At 36.6% G+C, this 26,633-nt stretch overlaps 2 protein-coding genes and 1 long non-coding RNA gene across 11 annotated transcripts in view; 2 read left to right on the top strand and 1 right to left on the bottom strand.

The window, feature by feature from the left end:
• The window catches only part of LOC141570682 (uncharacterized), a 41,198-nt gene extending 37,962 nt beyond the window's left edge, over positions 1-3,236 (top strand). Inside the window, exon 4 of the long non-coding RNA XR_012494988.2 lies at positions 167-3,236. This is a non-coding gene — a long non-coding RNA (uncharacterized LOC141570682). The remainder of the gene's footprint in view (positions 1-166) is intronic.
• The window catches only part of ARSK (arylsulfatase family member K), a 37,302-nt gene extending 12,317 nt beyond the window's left edge, over positions 1-24,985 (bottom strand). Inside the window, exons 1-5 of the mRNA XM_019727891.3 lie at positions 24,735-24,985; positions 18,832-18,961; positions 15,157-15,316; positions 7,441-7,723; positions 3,898-4,069 (exon numbers count right to left, since the gene is read on the bottom strand). Coding sequence (XP_019583450.1) covers positions 3,898-4,069; positions 7,441-7,723; positions 15,157-15,316; positions 18,832-18,961; positions 24,735-24,872 — 883 coding nt within the window. The 5' untranslated portion in view covers positions 24,873-24,985. The remainder of the gene's footprint in view (positions 1-3,897; positions 4,070-7,440; positions 7,724-15,156; positions 15,317-18,831; positions 18,962-24,734) is intronic.
• Positions 24,986-25,100: 115 nt separating this feature from the next.
• SKIC3 (SKI3 subunit of superkiller complex) overlaps positions 25,101-26,633 on the top strand; it is a 74,632-nt gene continuing 73,099 nt past the window's right edge. For 2 of the 9 annotated variants that reach the window (XM_088796633.1, XM_074328705.2), the window contains exons 1-2: positions 25,184-25,482; positions 25,582-25,781. The gene's annotated coding sequence lies outside the window, so the exon portion shown is untranslated. The other 7 variants (XM_088796635.1, XM_019727884.3, XM_088796631.1 and 4 more) reach the window with 6 other exon arrangements.

The following is a 26,633-nucleotide window of genomic DNA, read 5'->3' as shown; positions in this document are numbered from 1 at the left end:
CTTCTTAACATCAAATTACCTATTGTTCTTAAGTACTGCGTTACACCAAGTTTCACGTGGCTGTTCCTCTGTTAACAGACTTGAGAGAGGAAGGAGAAAATACAACACCTTTAGGATAGTTTCTTTATCTGGAGGTCACACTGGCTTCCTTTCTTTGTTTCTACAGGAAAATAGGGGGAAATTTTCCCTTCATTGACTCGAATGGAAATAGAAAGACAAGTCTGGATGTCAGCACTGTACATGTCTCAGAGGATGTAAGGATTGATATCACACTGGCCCACAATTTCTGCCTAATGGGAGGTAATTAAAGGGGTCAGAACTTCTCCTTCCTTCTACCATTGCTCCCAAGTCCCCATTCGCCAGATCAGGCCCATGAAGTTGGCTGACGGTTATGGAGCTCCTACCTTTGAAGAAGGGCTGGCAGCCGTACAGACAGTGTATGAATGTGATTTAGCATGTTCTTAGGCAGGAAATACCTGGACAGTAAAATTGCTCTGATCAGTCCCTGTTTCTTAGTGTCCTGAAACTTCCTTCTCATTGTAATTATGAGAATCGCAGTAAGGTAGACTCCAGACAGAGGAGTCATCCCTATTTTGGCAGTTCCTGAATCTGGGATACAGGGGTCTGTGTTATTACTAACAAAAATAAAAACCAACACAGGTGACTCAGAGGTCCGGTCAGAACTGAGACGCACTGCTCTGTGGAGTTATTTACAGAGTTCAGACCATCAGGATCTTTCGACTGCACAATTGTAATCGCTTCCGAATTGGTCTTCTTGCCTCCACGCCTCTTTCCCTTCCACCATATCCCTTGCACCAGTCTGGTGGATCTCTTTCTAAAATATCTGATCATGTCACAGCCCAGCTTAACTCTTTTTCACAGCTTCCCATTGTTTACTTCTTAAGCATGACACACAAAGGCCCAGCACCCTCAGCGCCCCCCTAGACCTTTAAGGTTCACAATCCTAAACAACGTAGTATTCCCGGAACTAATAATAATTAGTTAAGACTTTCTTGCCTCTGTACATACTGTGCCTTCTGTGTCAAATGCCCTTTCTCTCACCATCTATTTGGCAAACATCCATTCTTCCTGTGACCAAGTTCAAGCATTTCCTACCTGGTGAAGCATTTCCAGCTCCTCCAGGGAGAGTGCATCACCCTGTCCTCCAAGACTCCTACGACTTGTAGCTGCTGTAGTTACAACAGCGTATTATAATTGCTGGTGTTTGCACTCATTCAATAAATGTTTACTGAGTTCTTACCGTGTGGCAGGCACTATGGATGCAAAGCTACTGTGTTTCCCCGAAAATAAGACCTAGCCAGACAATCAGCTCTAATGCGTCTTTTGGAGCAAAAATTAATATAAGACCTGTTCTTATTTTACTATAATATAATATCAGGTGTAATATAATACCCGGTCTTATATTACTATAAGACTGGGTATATAATATAATATAATACAATATAATGCCGGGCCTTATATATTTTTTTAAGAGATGTGAGCCCTTCTTTTTTTTTTTTTAAAGAATTTTTTGGGGAAGGGGAACAGGACTTTATTGGGGAATAGTGTGTACTTCCAGGACTTTTTTCCATGTCAAGTTGTTGTCCTTTCAATCTTAGTTGTGGAGGGTGCAGCTCAGCTCCAGGTCCAGTTGCCGTTATTAGTTGAAGGGGGCACAGCCCACCATCTCTTGCGGAAGTCGAACTGGCAACCTTGTGGTTGAAAGGACGTGCTCCAACCAACTGAGCCATCCGGGAGCTCAGCGGCAGCTCAGCGGCAGCTCAGCTCAAGGTGCCGTGTTCAATCTTAGTTGCAGGGGGCGCTGCCCACCATCCCTTGTGGGACTCGAGGAATTGAACTGACAACCTTGTGATTGAGAGCCCACTGGCCCATGTGGGAATCTAACTGGCAGCCTTCGGAGTTAGGAGCATGGAGCTGTAACCGCCTGAGCCACCGGGCCGGACCCTTATGTTAATTTTTGCTCCAAAAGATTCATTAGAACTGATGGTCCGGTTAGGTCTTATTTTCGGAGAAACACGGTAGGCAGCTAGGATGGAAGGCTGAATAACACTTCCCCGCCCTCATGAAGCTCATATTCTTCAAAGGAGATGGACAGAAAACAAGTAAATAGACAAAATAATTAAAGATTATGATGTAAACAAACAAGGTACAGAGTACGTAGGATGATGGGGCTGGGATACTAACTTAGAGTGCTTGGGAAGATCTCCCACAGGAGGTGATATCTGAGCTGAGAGCTGACTGACAACAGCCAGCCATGTAAAAAGCAAAGAGAAGGGCATCCCTGGCAGAGGGAAGAGTGAACATCAAGGCCCTGAGATAAGTCCTACAGTGTTTTTAATTAATGTATGATTTCGCGATAATATTCAACTTAATACCACCAGTACCCAACATACGAGTACTGCCTGACATGTAGGAGGTATGACATGTTTGTTGAACAAACACAGTGAACGGTAATAAATACTATTTGGTGACCAGACCAGTTGTAGATTTAACCACAAGGATACAATATATTTCATAAATTTGTCACTTGAAGTGAGCTGCTGCATTTTTTTTTTTTCCTGAAGAGATTTCAAGAGTAGTATTCCCATGCTCCCTGCCACAACATTATATGCTATTTCACTTTAGTCGATAGGGATGGATGGTTAGCTGCAAACTTTCAAAAGAGATGCCCAGGGTGCAAATTCATGAATATCACTAACATCAGAAAATACATAAATACAGTTCAACATTTGTGTGGATTTGGGATTACAGAAAGTTACATAAAATCTTATTTGCATTTAAGATTGAGTAATTGGAAAGTCCTTACGACTGTTTTAATACATATTATACTTGCTACATTATAAGTAATTTATCCATATGGCTGTTTTCCTTTCTGTTTTCTACTTTTCTATTTTCTATTGCTTTTTAAGAAACAGCCATTCACTTCTTCACTCCTGAGGTTTACTTTGTACAGAAGAGATGCTGCCTATACCTTGTGAATGCAATTATGCTCCATTCCAACGTGCCACAAAATAAATTATATGGTTTTATGAAAAGAACTGCTTTAAAACGGTAATTTTTTTAAACCAGGGGTTTCTCCACATCTGAAGAGGAAATTGCCATAACTCTACAAGTGAGTGGGCAAAACATTTTGTTGACTATCATCTTATGGAGACAGATTTTGTTTTGAGCCGAATTCGAGAAGGAAATTCAGCATCATTCTGGACCAGAATATACCTGGGGAAACTGAGTTTCCCTTTAGTTAAGCCTTACTCTAAAGCATCTGGGGAAAATGGATTTGTTTTGCAGTTATTACAAGTCTGGGAGAAGTTACAAGATTCTACAACTACACTGTCTCGTCTCCTAGAACCTAAGCTGCCTTACCATTATCTGTCACATGTGTATCCCTGTTGGGCTGAGTACAGACATACCTTAGAGATATTGCTGGTTCGGTTCCAGACCACCACAATAAAGTGAGTATCATAATAAAGTGAGTTGTAATCTTTTTGCTGGTAGAGGGTCTTGCCTTCAGTTTGTGAAAAAACAAACCCATCTGTGAAGTGCAATTAGAAGAGGTATGCCTGAACTCATTACTGATTAAAGCTGGAAAAAGGTTTTGGTTTAAGCAGATAATACAGCCTTCTATGACCCTGTATGTGTGAACAAATCTAAACATTTATTAATAATTAAAATAGAAAAGGCTTTATCTACTATTAATGTAAATTATCCAATTTTTATATGTATCAAGAGTCAGAATCTTAAACCTGAAATATCTAAGCAACTTTTATATGAAATGATCTGAGGATGTTCGTACGAGTTACCAACCAGCATAAGAGTTTTTTTTTTAAACTACTGTACTTTTTCTTCATGTAATTGCTTATTAATTATACTACCTACCAAGCATGGCATCTGTCTCAGCACACATAGCATAATAAAATGCTCTAATAGTCTTAATTTCCTTTTCTGTAAACTTCCCAGTGCAGTTTTTTGTGTAAGAAGAGTAATAATCTATAGGGTGCATTTCTGACAGAGGCGACCACTTTGGGATTTTGATGGCATCATAAGACACCTAAAAAGGGAAGAAAAACAAAGTAGTCATGTTCCTCTCCTCCAACAATTATGTATGTGAACTAGATATACATACTTTAATTACTTAGGATAGTGGAAAAGAATGGTTATGAATTATGTAAAGAAAATAGTAAATCAAATACATAAATTAGGAACAAATTGTTAATACTCACAATAACGCAAAAGGTATTATATATATCAATATCTTATATATAGTGAGACAGTTGTAAAAGTTATTTTAAAAATTATATGGGTAATGAAAAAAACACAGTATAGAAAAAGTGTCCATGCACTTTAATATAGTTGTATGATCAATTCAAATTTCAGAAACAACCAGAGACTCTAGACTCCTTTTTCCCATAGTTCACTAGTAAAAATGGCAATATCTAGTGAGAGAGCCAAATGTTTGTTAAAAACAAATACAACTTTTTAACATATATAAATGCTTACAGTTTTGGTGCAAACAATTAAGACTAGACTTAAGTCATATACATCTTTTAGTCACATAACTTTAAAAAATTCAAGTATCTACTTACTATTTACTTAAAAGTTATTTGACTCATTTCATTAGGCTAGTACTGACTCCAGACAAATTTTTCTAGATGGAACCAGTTAGAACTTTTTAAGAAGACGTGATGTATTTAGAACTCTGACATTATTTCCTTTAAAATAGGGTGCACTAAATAGTGTTTCTGATCCGAGTTTTTAAAGTAACTTAAATTTGATTTAAGGTGATAACATTTAAAAACACAGGCAGCCCTGCCTTTGCATGGTTCAGATATGTACAGATTTCAGTTACCACAGTTCAGTTAAATAACACCAGTCCCTCAACAACAGGGTTCAATTTTAGTTACCAAGGTATATTAACTGTCAGTTATTGCATAAAATACAAACTTTCACATTCCTATGCTGCTAGCTCTTTAATCTGTAAATCACTATATAAATTAGAGATGTGTATTGCAATCAGTGACTAATCAGGTCATTTCTTTCAAAGTCTGTCTCTGGTCACTGCATGTCTTTTATTCAATATATACATAGACAGTAAAATTGTGCTGCTTCCTGTCCCCAGTGATAAATTCATGTGACATTGTATAAAAATAGATAATCAAAAGAGGGAATTGGTCAACAAAGGTGAATGTACAATAAAGAAGTAAAAAGTGGTAACACTGGAAATAAAATTTGAATCAAACGTTAACTGCAGTTACAGAAGAAATAGCTGACCTGGAAATGTTGACACTACTGGCAGCCATTTGATACACTAGATGTGCAGCCAGAGAAACTTACTGAAGATACATTTATTTATATAAATGAGAAAGGTCACTGCAAAGAAAGGATAAACATGACCTAGAGGAAGTGACAGTGGCAAAAATCTTCACATTAAAGGAACCCTCAGAAATATATCACAACATTGAAAGTGCAAGGGTAGAATTGCCATATGACCCAGCAATCCCTCTCCTGGGTATCTACCCAAAAAATCTGAAAACATTTATACATAAAGACACGTGTGCTCCAATGTTCATTGCAGCTTTATTTACGGCGGCCAAGACATGGAAACAACCAAAATGTCCTTCGATAGATGAATGGATAAAGAAGTTGTGGTATATATATACAATGGAATACTATTCGGCAGTAAGAAAAGATGATACAGGAACATTTGTGACAACATGGATGGATCTTGAGAGTATAATGCTAAGCGAAATAAGTCAGACAGAAAAAGCAGAGAACCATATGATTTCACTGATATGTGGTATATACACCAAAAACAACAAGAGAACAAGACAAACAAATGAGAAACAAAAACTCATAGACACAGACAATAGTTTAGTGGTTACCAGAGGATAAGGGGAGGGGTGGGGGGTGGGAGCTGAGGGTAAGGGGGATCAAATACATGGTGATGGAAGGAGAACTGACTCTGGGTGGTGAACACACAATGGGATTTATAGATGATGTAATACAGAATTGTACACCTGAAATCTATGTAATTTTACTAACAATTGTCACCCCAATAAATTTAAAAAAAAAAGAAAAAAGAAAGTGCAAGGGTAAAATTTTGGAAGGTGATCCAAATTTAGAAAGGAATATGACAATTTGCCGAGACATAGAAAAGATGCTTGCTCTGTATCTAAATTACATAATGAGAAGACAAGCGCTGTTCAAACTACTCTTGATAAATCTTTTTACAAAACCCAAAACACTTTAGCTTTCAGTGTTTCTAGTATTTTCAGTTACAGTGCATTAAATAAATATTAGTTTTACTATTTTTTTCATTTCCCTATACATTTGTAATCCAAAATAAGAGTTTTAAATGTTTTCACCAGTGTTTTCAAGAGTCCTAGAAAAATGGTCATTTCCCCCAATTGATTATTAAGATCTTTTTGTTATCACTTTGTGAACGGTGTAAATGTCTAACTATTACATTGTTTTGTACACCTGAAACTAATAATAATAATAAAAAAAGATCTCTTTGTAGTCTCTGCTTGTATGATTATTTTTGTGATCCTGAACTATGCAAAATGAACACTGCCTGCACTCCTTAGAGAATGTCTTTCAGTTTCTCTTTTTATAGATGTACGAGGTCTGACAATTATATTCGTGAACTCATCCTAGAAAAAGTGCTACATATCTCACTGCTGAATATCACTACTGTCACCATCAAAGTACTCCCTTTGGGAAGCCATGAACCAAGACCAGGGCCTAGTCCACCCTTCAAAGCAATTTTGGAACTCTTTTTCTGGAATGACCATCAGAGCTGACATTGTATTACCCTTGATGTCCTGAATGTCATCAAAATGTCTTCCTTTCAATATTTCCTTTACCTTCAGGTAAAGAAAGAAGTCATCGAGGGCCAGATCAGGTGAGTAGGGAGGGTGTTCCAATACAGTTATCTGTTTTCTGGCTAAAAACTTCTTCACAGACAGTGCCGTGTGAGCTGGTGCATTGTCGTGATGCAAGAGCCATGAATTGTTGGCGTAAAGTTCAGGTCGTCTAACTTTTTCACGCAACATTTTCAGCACTTCCAAATAGTAAAGTTAGTTAACTGTCTGTCCAGTTGGTACAAATTCATAATGAATAATCCCTTTGATATAAAAAATGGTTGGCAACATCATTGCAATAAATTTGCGAACTTAATTGTCAGACTTCGTATTATATGTAAATGTATCTAATTCAGAAATATGTTTCTAAGTTGTAACACTTATTTCTGTAAAATTGCCCCTTCAATTTTCATCAACCAGTTGTTGGTCAATTTGATTTAATGAGAATATACAAGTTTCAAAATTTTCTTTAAATATGATAAAAGAATTAGTGAGTAAATACCAGTGACTTACAGATATAATGTTAAATTCTACTTTTGAGCACACATAGAGTACTTACTTTTTTCAGCCAATAAAGAGACGTGCGAAATGTTGAAGATCCAAAATTTTCTCCTGAAGATGGTGAAGGATAAGGGTGTGGTAAATTTAATCCCAAATACAGAACAAATGGTTGAGTGTTATTAACCGCTTCTTTTCTTAACCAATTTACTGCTCTGTCTGTAGTCTCCCAGTCCTCTTCCATTACTCTCACTTGAGTCTTCTTAGGGATAAGATTAACCATAGGCCTGCCTTCTTGTCTGAGTAAGAAAGCAACATCTCTCGTCCATGCTTCCACGCGATTGCTGAGGGGGCAAAAAGACAGATACACTGTAAGGTATTAAAAAAGTTTCAAAAACTAAGGACAGTAGTACCTCGGTTTTTTAACGTCTCTGTTGACAAACATTTCGTAAATTTTATGGATCTATGGTATCATTAGATAGTAAAATTCATGCTAAATTGCTGTTTTAGGGGTTGATTTTAAAGGTCTAGAAGGGATTAATCCATTTTACATTGCTTTCTATGGGGAAACTGTGCCTTGGTATTCGAACGTTTCAGAACTCAGACGGTCTTCCGGAACAGATTATGTTTGAAAACCGAGGTACCACTGTATAAACATAGGAAAGTAATATGGAAATCAATTTTTAGATTCAGTCATGTAAATATTGAGACTAATTACATGAGATCTTATTAAGAAAGTTATCAAGAATTATAAATTCAAAAATCAGGAAAAAAATAACAAGAATAAATATTCAACTATATGTTCTTTAAGATTATTTAGAAAGGGTACTTTTTCTTACAACAAGACATTTAGCAAAATAAAAGATGTTTTGGATTCCTAGTACTTCTGAATTTTCTAGCGTTTTGTCTTTTTTTTTTTTTTCTGTTAGAAAAAGAGAAATAGTATTTCTAATCCAAAGCTACTATAAGTTTCTCCTATCAATAAATCTTTATATTTTAAAAATACTACATACATCCTATATTCACCTTATGTGTTTCTGAAGTTTCATGTTTTAAATTGTTTCCAGCTGTATCTTTTCACATTATAAGAATAATTGTAACTATGATCTTAGCTGTCTAAGCTAAGAGTGATGGAAATTTCTTATCCATTATAATCTATATTTTTTAATTAGCTGATTTAAAAATTAAACAATTCAATCAATTCAGTTTCTCTAAATCTTTACTCTATCTTATTTAACTGCTTGGCAAGTAGCAATACTTAGTACTACTCTTTCTCAATCAATGTTTAAGTATATTTAGTTGGCATAATTGTTTAGGAAGCAGTTCTGGACATTTCTAATAAGCTTGTTTTCATAAGTTTCAGTTGAGGCAAACACCTACCTCTGTAGTACCCTATCAATTAAGAGTTTTAAAAATTCAGATACCAATGTAGAAAGGAAGAATATTTTATATAGAGACACAATACTCCATATAAGGAAAATTTCAAACCATATAAAATGACCAATGGCCCATAGATGAGCTAATATAGAACTTTTATCTGCCTTTTGAAGGCAGGTAAAGAAATTTAAGTAGCCATAATAAAAATATAATTTTTCATAGTAGGCATTCAATGTGTTTTGATAAATGAAAACTAGAATTTCACTGGAATTACAGCTAACAGATTCTAATTAATTCTATCTAGCACAAGGAAAACCCTAAAATAGTAAGGTTTATAAAATTTATCATAGCTATCGAAACAACATAACAGTTTCTCAGTCTTTTGCTTAAGTCATTGCTGAAATCTCACTCTATGTGATGATTATTAGAGTTACTGCAGGGGAGTGGGATGTTAGGGGTTTATTATATCAACAGTACTTGTGCTAGAGCTCCAGGATGTTAAGAAACAGGACACTGAGATTCGTACAGATATTGAGGAACCAAAGTGGTTTCTTTTCAACCAAGGAGTTTTACATGGGAAAATATGGCTAATAAATTATTATAGGAAGGAAGAAAATTACAGGCAAGCTTGTAATACAACCTAACTAGTTGCCAGGTGTAATACTGTGATTTATAATAAGAAATAGATAGTTGGTCTTTCCAGCACAGAGCTCCGAAAACCCTTGGAATTTCCTAAGTGATGAGGGCAACAAAGGTGCCTTTTGTTTCTTTAACGAGGTTCCTTTCTGACCACACCTAAGGATGGGGCTGGTTGTGAGGAGAGCCAGCGAAGTGACCATCTTAGCGGCATCTTCTTTTGTCTATTCATGGTACGTGTACCTTTGCCGTGATTCCTATAACTGCTGGTACTCAAGTAGAGATACAACAAATCATTTCAGCATTACTAGGGCAGCAGGGCGAAGATTATGGTTGAAGGTAAAGGTTCCTTTCTCATAATGTTCATTTTTTCCTCTTTTCTGACTCCCCCAAGAATCTAGGATAAGCTGGCAAATTAAGAGGGTAATAGTTTGATTGGCCTGGGGTGGGCACTGACCTGAGGACCATATCCTTAGGTCCTTAACCTGGTCAGAGATTATGATGGGGTCTGGGATGAAGTACCAGTTGGGACTATCATTCTTATTTATGGAATTTGAATTTGGAAAGAAGTCAGGTAACTAACTGGAAGTTACCCAGAATGCAGCTATGAATGAGGTAGAGGAAAAGTCATAAAGAAGGAGATGCAGCCTGAGCCAAAAAGGGTCACGCAGGTCAAAGGGATGGTCATAAGAAAAGATCCAGAGCAGAGAGACACAAGTCATAGTCCTGCTAATGACAGAAAACTAGAATAAAGTTCCCCTAACTCCTGCTCCTGAAGTCCTTAAAGCTGTGTTAGATGCACATTGACTCCTCAGTTCCATCTCTTGAGACTAGTGTAACTATAGCCCCTGTTCTTGGAGTGATGATTCGAATCCCTTTCACTGATGCCAGTTCTTACATTATGATCACGTCTTCTCTATCGGGTATACCCCTCCCCCCAAGTCTTATGTAGGTGAGCTCAAGTGACTATTCTCCCAAACAAAAGAACTTAATGTAAAGAAATAGCATGTTCACACTACCATACTGAGTGCAAGTCTGACCCGATTTAACCTATGAATAGAAGACTTATAAAAGGTACACACTTATGTCTATCATGCTTGTAAGTAGTTAAATGATTTTATTGCTAAGAAATCTAATTTGGGGGCTGCTATACTCATAATTAATCTTTGATAAATTTGCAAAATGTTCCTTTGCCTGCTAAAAGATGTTACATCTTCAGTCTATATTTCTGAATATATGATTTTGCAAGTTTAGAAAGATACATAGTGACTTTTCTGGCAATATTTTCTCTTAAACCAAATGCAGTGCCTAATAGATAGTAAGAGCGTAATAAATGATAGAGATCATTATTCTCTGGGTTGCTTTGATCAAAGAAATTCAGTCAACACATTTTAAATTAGTTGATTTGAATGGTAATGGGGGCATGGATGATACACGACATGTCTGAATTATTTAAAATCTGTTAGATAACTAAAATTTGGCTAGTTAGCCCAGTGAGTTCTGTTCAAGGATGAAAAGAATAGAACAGAACAATTCCAGGATAATTATTATTTTTTCAGAGAACCAACACTTTATGGAGACTATTGACTCATCTTCTCTGATGAAAAATGCAGGTTATTTTCTGCCAGCTGCCTGAGTCTGTTATACAAGTAATACTCACTTAATCTTCAAAGCCTGTACGTGGATGCCTTTGTTCAGAAGTGTCTCTTTCCTGTCCTCCATTTAAGTCTGGTGATGTTCTACTCCTATGAGAGTTCATTAACTCTAAAATGCTATTAATGTGCTTTTTTAAAAAAATGCATTCTATTAAGAAAAAATTTTGCCAATGTGTAAGGGAATTTTGTAATTATCAATTGTAAGCTGCATTGCAATTTTAGAGATTTTAAATTGTGAAAAATTGTGCACCTTAGAATAGGTTAAATATAGTACCTTATAGCCTTTTCTCCCACCCCTTAAAAAATTGATGTGATTGCTCCCTACTTTAAACAGAACTCACCATGTTTTGCCCTGTACTGTAATTATCTAGACTTTGTTTTAACCTCTCCTTTTAAACCATAAGTCTCTTCAGTTAGGTCACACCTGGCTAATGCTAAAGTTAATTAAGTTAGAAAAGTTAAATCTCCACATTATTAAATAGTTTCAGACTCTTCTCAAGCAGATTGAGACAAACTTCCAAATTCTTCAATGGCTAACACTGGAAAAGTAGGAGATAAACTTCATTTTGGGCAACTAAACATAATGCATTAAACTTGAGTAATTAAATGGGGGGGAAAAATCCAAGAACTGGAATGACGATGTAGGCTCAGAGCTACTATCACTCGTGTTACAAGAAACTGATGTAGCAGTTATGGCAGACACCAATCTGAAGGTAGCCCCACAGGCTGCTGCTTTAGCTGAGAATCTGCTGGTCATCAGAAGTGAGCGGTGCAGAATAACAAAACAAAACAAAACAAAACAGCAGGTGCTTCCACTATTATAAAATATCATGCTGAGAATGCACCCAGAATTATTTAAGCTGTTCTAGATACTGGATATCAATAAATAATAAGGTGTGTGGGTGGGTGGGTGGGTAGGGGGAGGTTCTAAAAAAGCTTCTAAAATGACCAAAGGAATGGATGTCTTTCTCTATTGTAAAAGAATAAAATAAGCCCATCTTTAGTATGGAGAAAACTGACTTAAAGGTATATATGATCTTAGCGATAAAATAATTGTAGATCTATTCAGGTAAATACAGACTTATTCATTAGGCTGCGGAATCCTGCGGGACTGACAGAGAGCTGTATGGTTGCTGTTCTTGAGTGCTACTGCTCTGCTCTCTATGACGCTTGTCTGCGAGCCTGACAGGGAATAGGAAGAGTGGTGTTAGCAGCCTATGATTTGCTTCCCTTTGCTGTTTGCCAAGAGGCTCAAACTTCAGAGTTTTTCCCATAGCAATTCTCTCAGTTTGGAAGTAGGCCTTTTATTTTTCATTTGTTTGAGAGTATTAAAAAATGGCCTATTGTGAACTGGCTTCAGAAAAACATTAAGCTATATGAATTGAGAACATATATAATTACCATGGTGGCCTCAAGGATGGTAAGCAGGGAACCTGGGTGTCTAATGGTTCTTACAGATTCAAAGCCTGTGCTCCTTCCACCACACTTACCTCCCCTCCCACAATTTCTTTCTGCTATGTTAGCCAGGCAGAGTAAGGGAAGAGCATTTTGCACAGAAGGACTAGCTTGTGAAATGGTCCAGAGGTAGTAAGAAGCATGTTAAAGAAATTAAAGAATGACCAAGTGTGTACTGAGGGAGAGAAAGAGGGGCACAAAATGAGACTGAAGGTAGGCAGGGGCTAGATTATGTAGGATCTTAGAAACAGTGTTGTGGATTTGAAATTTTAGCCTACCTGCAAAGAAAAACTGGTGAAAGATTTTTAGCAGGTAAGTCATTCAATTAGATGTATATTTTTAAAAGATCACACTACCTGCTTATAGAAAATGACTCAGATAGAAGAAAAGAATTAGAAGGCCATTCCAATAGTTTAGGCAAGAGGTAATAGTAGCTTGGTGGAGGTGATGAGACGTGAACAAATTGGAGAAATATTTTAGAAGTAGAGCTGACAATATTTGGTAATGATTAGAAGACTAGGTGGGCAAGAGATGTCAGGATTACTTTGGGGTTTCCGGTATTGATATTGTTTAGCTTGTGGAAGACAAAGAAGGAAAGAAATTTAACATTAACCAGAAGAGCCAGATTAATACAGTAGGTCTTCACTTAATGTCCTCAATCATTTCTGTGACTTTAAGTGAAACGACATACAAGTAGAACGAAACCAATTTTACCAGTTGATACAAACAAGCATTATGTTCCTAGAGCATCTCAACAACATTAATGAAATGATGGCGAACAAAAGGGCATTATTTGAAGCCCTTCTCTACTCAGAGTCTTCTAGATTATTTTAGTATCTGTTTACCCAAAATTTGTTGCATTAATTTCCTAGGGCTGCTATAACAAATTACCATATACTGGGTGGCTTAAAACAACAGAAATTTATTCTTTCACATTTCTGGAGGCTAGAAATCTGAAATCAAGGTATCAGCATGGTCATGCTCTGTCTACAGGCTCTAGGGAAGAATTCTTCCTTGGTTTTTCCTAGTTTCTGGTAACTCCTGGCAATCTGTCATTTTTGTTGTTGTTGTTGTTGTTGTTGTTGTTGTTGCCGGTAGCTGTGATCACTCCCATCGCAGTCTCTTTCTTCACACTGCTCACTCAGTGTGTCTATCTCCTTTTCTTTTAGAATAAGGACACTCGTCTTTGGATTAGGGTGATTTCACCTGCAATCCTTAACTAATTACATCTGCAAATAGGATGTATTTCCGAAGAAGGTCACATTCTGAAGTTCTAGGCAGACATGAAGTTTTAAGAAACACTATTCATCTCACTACACTCACCATTATTTTATTGAATTTATTTTTCTGGTTCTTAGTTATCATCATCATTAGCATCGTCCTCATCACTACTATTATGACCATAATCCTCAATTAACACCTGTTAGGCAAGAAGTACTGCTCTAAGGTCTTAATATATATTTGTGGCAGGAATCATACGTGTTGGGAGGCCCCTCCCTCCCCCCAGATCACACCCAAGTTCATTCACTAGGAGCATGCATCAAATAGTTGTACTCGTGGCTATGACTTATTACAATGAAAGGACACAAAGCAAAATCAGCAAAGGGGAAAAAATGCTAGAATAAGTCCATAGGAAAGCAGGTATGAGTTTCCAAGTGGTGTCACAAAGGGCACACTTAATTCATCCAGCATCTAACTGTGACAATACCTATGCAGTGCTGCCTACCAGGGAAGCTCATTAGAGACTCATTTGAGACAGAAGTTTATTCTCTCACAGTTCTGTGACCCAAGTTGTTGGGCATATCATGTAGACACCCTCTTCCTAGCACGTACCAAATGTATAGAATCCCAGAGTGAAAGCAGGTGTTCAGCATAAACAACACTGTACAAACACTATAGGTATATGGGAAGTCACTTTATCAGTTAGAGAATGTAGGGAACACTCCAGAAATTCAAGTTCCCAGATGTCAGTGAAGGGCCAACTTTGAGAGCAGGCCTTTCTAACGACTGAAGTATCAGACCTACTGTGTTACTCTTTTCTGCACATATTATTTCATTTTACCCTCACAACAAAGAAATTACACTTCATTAGTTTAGAAGTATTCCCAAGATTATACTGCTACAGGTTAGTATTAAATAGAGAAATTAGTATTCAAAAGTAAGCAATCTGATTCTAGATCTCTACTATTATCCACTGTGATTGGCTGCCTGGTTTTTTGAGGACTTAGTAAAATGAAAAAAAAAAAAAACAAAAACACACAAACCAAACAAACTTACAGTAGACTCATGTTGAAGAGAACTGACAGAAGCAAGTAGCAAGAATATTACGGTCTTTAAAACATATTGTAAAGTGAATAATAATGCAGTCATTATATAACAGAAACTCAGCAAAAATAAATCATGGGCTAAACAATTTTTAGACACATTAATAGATGATTACTGTTTAAGAAAAACAAAATTATTAGCATATTGGCAATTTTAATACTTTAATAAGATTAAACCAAGCTAAAGTTTTAGCCAAATTAACACAATTAAGGGATTAAAAGATTTACTTTTACCTTGGTGGAGAAACAAAAAACAAAAGTCAAAAAGAGTACACATATGTGCTATAGCAGAAAGGAGCCTATCGGGATTATTTTTGTTTTATTTTTTACCTAATGGAGTGATGTCCTGAAGTATAGTCCAGTTTTCCAAATTTTTGTGTTCGGTAACCATGCTTCTCCATGATATCCATCCATGTTGTATAATTTGGATCTAGCCCCTTAAAGTTATTCCAAGATTCTGTTAAGTGAGTGAAGAGGCCACTCCACAATGCTGAGGGAAGAAAGAAATTGAGGTTAATGTATTATAGCTTAACAATTTGTTTTAACTATTAAGACAATTACTGCAAGAGAGAATAGAGTCTACTAGTTCAGAGCTCATGCTCTGGGAAAAACACACACGAACATATCTGCATTAGGTGCTTTACCTAACATTTCTGACTGCTACCTCATTTTATCACTAGAAAAACTCTGCAAGGAGTTACTATTTACATTTTACAGGTGAGTCTCTAAGGCTTACAGGTTAAGTTGTTTAAGATAAATACACCTAGAATTAAATATAAAACCTGAGTCTAGAGTCCTCTTTCAGTCATAAAAAATAATCACTAAGTATTTATTGGTTAATTTTCCAAGTCAGGCAATTGAAGTAAAGATCCCATTTTCTAACATCCTCAAGGATTTTCCCTATTCCTTTTCCTTGTACTGGCTTTCCACAAAAAATTTAAGTGTCATAAGAGGCTAGTATGAATAATTATTAGGTTGGTGCAAAAGTAATTGTGGTTTAAAAGGTTAAAAATTGCAAAAACTACAATTACTTTTGCACCAACCTAATATATGCAACAAATTGGACAACTTGGAAGAAATGGATAAATTCCTAGAAACATACAACCAACCAAGACTGAATCATGAAGAAACAGAAAATTTGAACAGACCAGTTATGGGTAAAGAGATTGAATCAGTAATCAAAAACTTCCCAACAAAGAAAAGTCCTGGAGCAGATGGCTTCATTGGTGAATTCTACCAAATATTTAAAGAAGAATTAATACCAAAGCTTCTCAACTTCTTCCAAAAAATAGAAGAGGAGGCAACACTTCCAAACTCATTTTAGAAGGCTAGCATTACACCGATACCAACACCATACAAGAACATTACAAAACAAAAAAAAGTACAGGCTAACATCCCTAATGAACATAGATGCAAAAACCCTCAACAAAATATTAGCAAACTGAATACATTAAATTACATTAAAATAGATTAGCAAACAATACATTAAAAGGATCATATATCATGATCAACTGGGATTTATTCCAGGAATGCAAAGATGGTTTGAAATCTGCAAATCAATCGTCAGAAAGAGAAATTAAGAAAACAATCCCATTTATAATTGTATCAAAAAGAATAAAATATCTAGGAATAAATTCAACCAAGGAGGTGAAAGATATGTACACTAAAAACTATTAAATGAAAGACATTAATGAAAGAAATTTAAGAAGATACAAATAAATGGAAAGATAATCTGTGCTCATAGATTGAAAGATTTAATATTGTTATAATGTCCACACTACCCAAAGCAATCTACAGATTCAATGAATCCTTATCAAAATTCCAACGACATTTTTCACAGAAATAGAACAAACAATCCTAAAATTTGTAGGGAACCATATAAGACCCTGAATAGCCAAAGCAATTTTGAGAAAGAAGAACAAAGCTAGAGGCATCATACTTCCTGATTTCAAACTATATTACAAAGCTATAATATATATAAGTATCTATATTTATATGTCTCATATTGTATATCTATATCTATATGTATATTTATATCTATATCTTAGATATGGGAAGGAAATCCTGCCTCTTGTGACACCATGGGTAGACCTCAAGGGCAGTATGCTAAGTGAATAAGTCAGACAGAGAAAGACAAATACTTTACGATCTCACATATACGAGTATGTGGAATCTTAAAAAAAACAACACCATACCAAACTCATAGAAACAGAGCAGCCTGTGGTTGCCAGAAGCGGGGTTGGGGGAAATGGGTGAAGGTGGTGAAAATGTACAAACTTCCAGTTAGATATAAGTTCTGGGGATGTAATGTACAGCGTGGTGACTATAGTTAATACCATATTGTATATTTGAAAGTTGCTAAGAGAATACATCTTAAAAAGTTCTCATCACAAGAAAAAAAATGTATGTGATAGGTGATAAATGTTAACTAACCTTGTGATAATCATTTCACAATACATACATACATTAAACGATTATGTTACACACCTTAAACTAATACAAATGTTATATGTCAATTATATCTCAATAAAACTGGGAAAAATCCTTCTTGCCTTTTTCCGTTTCTGTGTACACACATAGTGGGGTTGAAGAAGCTTCCTTTTCTCATCTAACAAAATGCTGTATTTCTGAGGAGTGGGCTGGGGGGTTTGAATCCCAATAATGCCAGTTACTGAGCGGCTTTTGGTAAGGTACTTAACCTTTCAGTACTTTAGTGTCCATCTGCAAAATGGGGATAATACAATATCAACTTTAAGGAAATGTCAGGATTATATAAATGAACACATGTAAGGCACATAGAATAGTGTCAGGCACACAGTAAGAATGCAATAAATGTTAATTTTCATTACTATTATTCTTTCTGTTTGTTCAAACTCTTCAAAATACTTCTTCCAGGAAAAGCATCAGTTAACAGTTTTGAAACCTAAAGAGTTAAGTGAGCACTTTTGTGTTCATTATTTCATTGGATGCTGGGAACAGCCCTGTGAGATACACAGCATATACAGCTTTTGTAGCTAAGGAAACTGTGTGATTTGTTTGACATGACCCATCGGGGATTCAAACCCAGCTCATCATCACCTCACCCTTGTCCACTGCTCATTCCATGTACTCAATCAAGAATATAAAATTAACAAAACTGTTTTTTAATATACCTAGTCCCTCATCATTGAAATATAATTTATCATATAGTTTAGCTTTCCTTTAATCATTGGTGATTACATAGTTGATAGTGCTGAAAATATAGGTGAAGAAACTTGCGACTCAAATCAGAGAGAATATCATGCAGGGAACTTACAGACAAAAGCAAATCGCCGAGTGCTATTTATGGGTTCCAAATGCAAAAATCATATATTATAAAGAGGAAAACAACTCTGTTAGGGAAGAGACAGAATTTATAAGGATGGCAGTTTTTTTCTGTTTCTCAGTTATTTATGGTTTAATGTCACTGACATTTTACCATTAAAACTGTGCCTATTTGTTAAATTACTAAAATAAATGTGAACAATTAGGTTTTGGATAGAAGTGAATTGAGACTTAAAAGAGAGATAAGCATGTAATTTGAAATGATGTGGAAAAATCCAAATAAACATATGTATGAGAAGTTCTAACTACTTTGTGGTACACTCTGAAGTCCCCTCCCAAGTCCCGGTACTCTTACTGAAAAATTTTCTTGGAAATAGAACTCTTCTAGGATATATGAGTATTTCCTCATTTGCGTGGACAGTCAAAAGACTCTTAGTCACCAATCATAAGTAAATGAAACAGTAACACATGAGTTAAATACCATTTTAGATGATAAAATTTCCTACTCTTGAAAAATAAATTCAAAATTCTAATAACCCCAATACCCAATACATATTTTAAAACACACATCACTTATATGAAATTTTTTTATTAGATGCCAAATATGGCTTCTTATACTACTTTTGGGTGTAAGTTTTTAAATTGTAAAAACATTTTCAGTGTGTGGCCACTTTCTTCCATTACTATTAAGCATGTTCATACCTGCGCGTGACGGGCAACAGATTGGAGAGTTTGTGTAGGCATTCAGAAAGGAAGTGCCATGCTCTTTCATGAAGTTGATAAAAGGAAGTTTCACTACTTGACTTCCTGGAAAAAATGTTAACCTTCCATCCTGGAATAAAGAAATTTAATTAACACTGATTGTATCACAAAAGAAAATTATTTCCTTTAATTTTATCCACAAAATTCACAAGTAGCAGAAGACGTTAATATGATCCTAAGAATCCTCAAAAGATAAAAACAAGCATAGACAACAATATCAGTATCAGAGTTGAAGGCAGTGTTACACTTGGATTCATCTGAATGCAGTAAGTAAATTAAAGGACTTCCTGGGAAGTTCTTTTGGGGGATGATAGACTGATTGAACCAATATTTATTGAGTATTTACAGTGTGCCAAGCACTGTGAAAGATCTAGAGATACGATCTGGAGATGAAACAGAAAGCTTACAGTCTAGTGGGGGAGGCAAAACACCTGAGATACAGAATAACAAAGGAGACCTACTTTTTGCTAAGAGTGGACAGGAAAGGCTTCTCTGGGAAGTATGAGACCTAAATCATGAGAAGGAGCCAGTCATTCAAATAGTTTAAGGGGCATGGAAAGTTAGAGATACCTGCGCGTGGAAATATCAATTAGGGAGCTAGATAAATGAGCCTGAAGATTAGAAGAGATGTTTGGGTTGGAGATACGCATTTTGGAATTAAATTGGGAATTGAAGAACTCCCCTTGGTAAAGAGCAAAGACAGAAAAAAGAATATTCTACCCTGGAGTTATACCTTTGAATGTTTTCAATATAATTATAAATAAGTTCAAGTACAGTTTAAAAAAATGAGCCAATCTAAGATACAGGATATACCTAAACCCTTGAGTTGTCTGAGACTTCCAAGTGGATATATAAAGTAGGCTGGTCTATGTCAAGGCCAGGTTGTCTGAGTCAGGATTACTGCCTGAGATATATTAGGCACTCAAAAAATACTTAGTGAAATGAAATGAATCTTTAATCTAGAGCTGTTCAATTTATGAAAGACAAATTTAATATGTTCAAAATTCAACAGTGTACTTTTGCAAAGTTTAATACACCTGGATTAAGTACATCAATGGCAAGATGTGTATTTGATTGAGTTCTAAGGAAATATTTAAATTATGCTACACATATTCTCAGTGTCAAAAGCATGCCAATAATACTCTAAATGAAGATCAACATTATTATACTATTAGAGAAAAAATTAAACACTTTCTATTATAGAAATTTTGGTTTTTTAACTTCATGCAGTTTTTATACACTAGCAAATATTTTTTAAAAAGGCTACAACAGGTACTTCTGATAATGGCATCAATGCGAGATGGTCCACATGATACTTAAGTCTGAGAAATGGATCTTAACATGGCTAGCTGATGACAAACACAGAGAAAGTGAGTTTCCATCTTATGGTGATGTGACTTACAATGCATAATCAGTCACACGTCAAAGTGTAGTTCTATGAAATTTAGTTGGGAGAGAGGATCTTTCAAGATGGCTTTCAGGATAACTTCCATAATTTACTAATTGCCCATGTCAGTTTTCTCAAGGCCATTCCTATGGCTCACACAAATTAAGTATTCTGACACTGGGCATTTAAAAAAATAAAAAGAGGCCCATTGATTGCCTTTCTACATAAAGGTGACAGAAATGATACCAAATTGCCTTCCTGTCTGCATTCTGCTGTTATTCTTGACTCTCAGGGACCCACCAACTTTCCCCTTGGATGGAGGAGCCTTTTGGTAGATATGATTTTGTGATTTGGATTGCTCCTTCTAGAACCCTGACTTGGTATTCAGTTCCTCATCATTGTGGGCCAGGGAAAACCAGTGATGTTTAGATTGTAAGGCATCATTTGAATGACAGAATGTAACAGCGTTAACTGTCTGATCTGTCATCACAGCAGGACTGTGTGTATGTTCTTCTCAGATCAGTGCATCAGACGCATGAGATTCCCACTAGTCATTCCACTCCCACCTCCCACTCCTGAAACATCAACGAAACTATAACCAATGCAGGTGCGGGGTCAGAGGCCAGAGGCAGAGAGGATGCTTATATCCTCGAAGACGCAGGCAAAGGTGTTTCTTTTCTTTCTTAAAAACGAGTTTATTAAGATATAACTCATGTACCATACAATACACCCATTTAATGTGTACAATTCAATGATTTTAGTATATTCAGAGAACATTCTCATCATTCCAAAAAGAAACCCTGCACTCCTTAGCCATCCTCCTCCTATCCTCCCATTCCCCCATACCCTAGGCAACTGCTAATCTTTCTGTCTCTACAGATCTGCTTCCTCTGGACATTTCTTGTAAATGGAATCACATAATATGCGGTCCTTTGTGAGGAGCTGCTTTCACTTGGCATAATGACTTCTAGGTTCATCCACATTGCAGCATGTATCAATACCACATTTATTTTTTATCGTTGAATAATATTATTATATTTTTAAAAATCCATTTACCAGTTGATGGATATTTGCGTTGTTTCCACTGTTTGGCAGTATTATAATACTGCCATGAACATTCACATATAAGTTTTTGTGTAGACGTAGGTTTTGATTTCTCTTGGATATATACCTAGAAGTAGAATTGCTGGATCATATGGTAATTCATGTTTAACCATTTCAGGAATTGCTAAACTGTTTTGCAAAGTGGCTACATCTTTTTAGATTCCCATCAGCAGTGAATGAGGGTTCCAATTCCCTCAGATCCTAGCCAACTCTAACAATTGTGTCTTTTTGATTATAGCCATCTTACGGGGTGTCTCATCGGGTTTTGAGTTACATTTCCCTAATGATTAATGATGTTGGGTATCTTTTCATGTGCTTAGAGGCAATTTGTTTATCGTCTTTGGAGAAATGTCTGTTCAGATTTTTTGCCCGTTTTTTAATTGCTTAATTCAAGGTCACAAAGATTTGCGCCTATATTTTCTTGTAAGAGTTTAACAGTTTTAGCTTTTATGTTTGATATTGATTCATTTTGAGTTAAATTTTGAAAATGCTGAGAGGCAGGGTCCAACTTCATTCTTTTGCATGTGGATATTTAGTTTCCCCAGCACTATTTGTTGAAAAGGCTATTCTTTCCCTATTAAATGATCTTGGGACCTTTGTTGAAAATCGACTGTAAACATGAGTTTATTTCTGTACTTTCAATTCTAGTCCATTGATCTACATTTCTATCCTTATGCCAGTAACATACTATCTTGATTTCTATAGTTTCTAGTAAGTTTTGAAATTAGAAAGTGTAAATCTTTCAACTTTGTTCTTGTATAAGATTGTCTTGGCTATTCTGGGACCCTTGAATTTCTATATGAGCTTTAGGATGGATGTCTCTATTACTGCAAAAACACCATAGGGATTTTTTTTTAGAGATTGCATTGAATCTGTAGATCAATTTGATGATTATTACTATATTAACAATATTACATCTTCTGATCCATGAACATGGGATGTTTTCCCGTTTAGGTGTTCTTTAATTTCTTTCAATAATGTTTTATAGTTTTCAGAGTATAATAACTGTATTTCTTAGGTTAGATTTATTCCTAAACATTTCAATCTTTTGATGCTATTTTAAGTAGAATTATTTTCTTAATTTTATTTTTAGTTTGCTCATCAATCAAGTGTATCGGAATACAGCTGAGTTTTGTATTTGATCTTATATCTTGCTAAACTTAACTTATTAGTTCTAATAGTTTTGTAGTGGATTCCCAAGGATTTTCTCTATATAAGATTATGTTATCTGTAAGCAGAGATGCTTCTTCCTTTCCAATTTGGATGACTTTTATTTCATTTTCTTGTCTATCTCCCTGACTAGAATCTCTAGTATAATGTTGAATACACACAGTAAGAACAGATACACTTGTCTTGTTCCTGATCTTTGGGAGAAAATATTCAGTCTTTTACAATTAAGTATGACATTAGCTGTGGCTTTTTTGCAGATGACCTTTATCAGACTGAGGAAATTCTCTTCTATTTCTAGTTGGCTGAGTATTCTCTCATGAAGTGTTGAATTTTGTCAAATACTCTTTCTGCATCTACTGAGATGATGTGGCTTTTGTCCTTTATTAGATTAACACAATGTATTACATTAACTGATTTTCAGATACTAAACGACGTTACATCCCAGGGATAAATCCCACTTGGTCATGGTATCTAATCCTTTTTATATGTTGCTGAATTGAATTTGCTAGTATTTTGCTCAGGATCTTTGCTTCTACCTTGTTTCCCCCAAAATAAGACCTAGCGGGACAATCAGCTCTAATGTATCTTTTGGAGCAAAAATTAATGTAAGACCCAGTATTATATTAATATTATACTATATTATACTATATCCAGTCTTATATTATCTTAATATAAGACCGGTCTTATTTTACTATAGTAAGTAAGGCCGGGTAAGACCGGGTCTTATATTAATTTTTGCTCCAAAAGATGCATTAGAGCTGATTGTCCGGCTAGGCCTTATTTTTGGGGAAACATGGTATATTCATAAGAGTTATTAGTCTGTGCACAATATTTATGTACTTACATACACAAATACTATATAAAAATCTACGTATTCTTTACTATGTATATCTTACTAAAAAAAATAACAAACCAAATATCGTAGTCATCTTTGGAAGTTTCCAGGATGTTGGGATGTACCACCTGGATTCTTTTTTAGGAATGAAAGCTTGCCTCTGCTGAAGACAGTTGCCTTGCCCATGATCATGCCCCATTCTGGGAGCAAACTGATGGCCATCCAACACGAGAGTACAAAGACCTGGTCCCCTCACCCCAACGGGAAACAGTTCCAAAGCATCATGTTAGTTTGAAAATTACACCTAAGATCAGCTGAGGTCTCCATTGACACAGCAACAAAACTCAACTTCTCTCTCTCCAGGCAATCCTGCTTCCTTCTTTTCCCTTTGATCTCAACAAGCACTCTCTAATAAACCTCTCTTACGTTCCTTTCCAATAGTGCCTGTTCTCTAAGTTTAGATAATCCTAAAGATTACTTTAACATTCTCAACGAATTCTATGGGCATATCCAGATTACGTAACTTTAATCACTATTGGTCAATCTAGGAGAAAGGCAATACAATGTAACAGTGATTAAAAGGATTTTGGTGCCAGACATGCTTAACGCTATCTATCTATGTGACCACAGTAACAGCCAGTGATAATGAACTAATGTTATAATTAGTAACCAAACATTTGTCCAAGCAGTAGTTTTAAAATCATGGATAATACTGAAAGTATCAGGTAATATTGATAGTAGTTTTTGGAAAGTTCCAAAAACTGTTCAAGTTTAGGATTAAACAACAACACCCATGCATATAATGTCACTGGAATATAAGGGAATGGATCAAATTACATCAACTACTACAATTAAATCAGCACTAACAGGATTATCAGGTACCTGGGTAATAAAAATGCTAACTTTCTTCACTTCTCACCCACACATTAATTCCTGCAAACTTGAGGTGAACTGGTAAAGGACGGCTAGAAAGCTAACAAGCTTTTATGAAGATGCAGAATGTCATTTTCCCCCCTCTATTAAATCAAACGGGATGTGAAAAGTTCATTAGTAGTGGTGAAATAATTTAGTGGGTCGAGGCTAGCAGTAAAAATGAAAATAAAGATTTGCAAAGACTATTAGAGTGTACTTTATTTACTAAAGTATTGTTTTGTATGTATTATATGCATATCTATATGGTGCATGTGTGTATACGGGGCCTCAAGACAAAATGCATTTCTTTGTATCAGGGGTAAAACATGTTTGAAAGTTTCAGATTCTGCTCCCCAAAGCCTGAAGCACGGGAAAGGCTGAGGGCCGACAGCGGATCTCGAGCGGGGCGCCCCCCAGCCTCCTCTCGGTACTTACAAAGGAGTCGCTCACAACTAGCACCACGTTAGGTGTATCGGGCCAAACCTGAGCTGCTCCCCGCCTCTGCCCACTTGTCCCGGGAGCTGGTGCTGCCAGAGCACTGACTGCGACCACAGACACCCATAGCAGCAGCATCGCAGGGAGCGGTTGAGAGCCCAGCCACTGGGTGCTGGGCCCGCCTCCCCCCTCGGGGAAGATGTGAGCTGGGATTGCAGTTTTGTTTTCGCCTAGCGCTTCACCCGCAGAACTACAACTCCCGTCAGGCTTGGAGTAAGCACATGCGCAACGGAGGTACCCCATGCCTTAACTCTCGTTAAGGCCCTTTAATCAAATATCGAACAAACTAAGATCCAGCCCCTTCCAGTCACGTGAGCGATGCTTGGCGAACTGCGCATGCGCTCAGATTGCAGCCTTGGCGTTGATTGGAATATCAGTCCCAGGTAGGATCGGGTCCCTTATGCAAAAGTTGGAGTAGGTAGGCGGTTGAAATGGTTGAAATGAAAACCTAGAGAGAGAAGGATCAGGGGCCGGGGCTGCTCGGTTTGCGCCGAACGAGCGTGCTACGTGTTAGGCGAGACGGTGATGAGGTGGCGGCGCGTCTGTCACTGAAGTTGGATCGGGCGGTTCTTTGTGGGGCTTTGGCTGGACTGTCACAGGTACGACATGGGTACTGTGGAGCCCCTCTAACACCTTCCCCAAGGAAGTTTGGAGCCTGCCGCGTCTTATTCCCACCTTTGCCGGTGCGGTAAGAATTCACTGTGGGGTGAGTGGCGGGGCCTAGTTAGTATAATAAAGTTTCAGGTTCTAGGCGGGGAAAAGGCTTAGGTCCAGCTTGTCTCCACAGAGAAAACGCACAAGCTCATAGAGGAAGAAATGCTGGGCAGTGTGACGTGCTCGATTAATTGACGTAGGTTCAGAATACCATTGTTTGGCTGCAGGAAAATCGCCGGTCCTACTTGAGTCTTGAACTCTTTTGGAAAAGTCTGGAAGAAGCAGATTTCTGTCCCAGAGGCCGACTTCTGATTTCATTTATCATAGTTTCAGGTATATAATTTGAGCATCACGTTAGTCATGTGAATATTTTTGACAGGAAAAGGGGGGAATTGTAGTACTTTTTTTAAACATAAAATCAACTCTTCATACTAATGTCTGACAGTGTTATTGCATAAAATAATTGTAATAAGCAACAGACCTTATTTGATACTCACATAACATTCATTATGTGATGAGCAGCATACCAAGCATTTATTGAGCCCTTACTGTGTGCCGGTTACTTTTAAGTGGAGTGTTTTCCATAATCCTCACTTTCACCATTTTGCAGATAGAAAAACTGTGGCTTGGACGGGTTAAATGACTTGTTCAAGATCACACCGGGAGCCAGTTTGAGTAGGACTTGAATTTGTGAAGTCTGTGCCCTAACTCACTCACCACTATGCTCAGTCTAATTAATTACACCATTTCGTGACTTTCTGCTGAGCTGAACATCAGTGAAGCAGAATTGTTAATCAAGCAGCATGCTAAAGATCTGTAGGTGAGTGCAAACAGAAACAAAAGTGAAATACTAGTACAGCATAGAAGGTAGTACACATGGGCTATCTTGTGAACGGGACATGTTGTAAAAATTTGTTCTGAGTCACTTTAGAATATAGAACACATTTTACCATAGAGACAATGTTGACTGACCTGTAGATTCATAAAAAAAGTATATTTAACTTTGTGGCATAGTACTGATTCTGTGAAGTATGTATACTGTCTATGGCCTTGTTTTCACAGAACATGTATTCTGAATTCCTGGTTAGGATGACAGGACTACGTCTTTTTCTTACTTTCTCTCCCCTTGATGGTGTCAGTGGGAGCTGGTACTGCAGTGGGGTGGAGCAAGGTGGATATTTTAGA

Source organism: Rhinolophus sinicus, chromosome 3 (assembly GCF_057876585.1).
Source record: "Rhinolophus sinicus isolate RSI-liver-muscle chromosome 3, RSI-T2T, whole genome shotgun sequence".
NCBI lineage: Eukaryota > Metazoa > Chordata > Mammalia > Chiroptera > Rhinolophidae > Rhinolophus > Rhinolophus sinicus.
The sequence above is the reverse complement of the archived record's forward strand: the minus strand, read 5'-3'. Positions and strand labels throughout refer to the sequence as shown.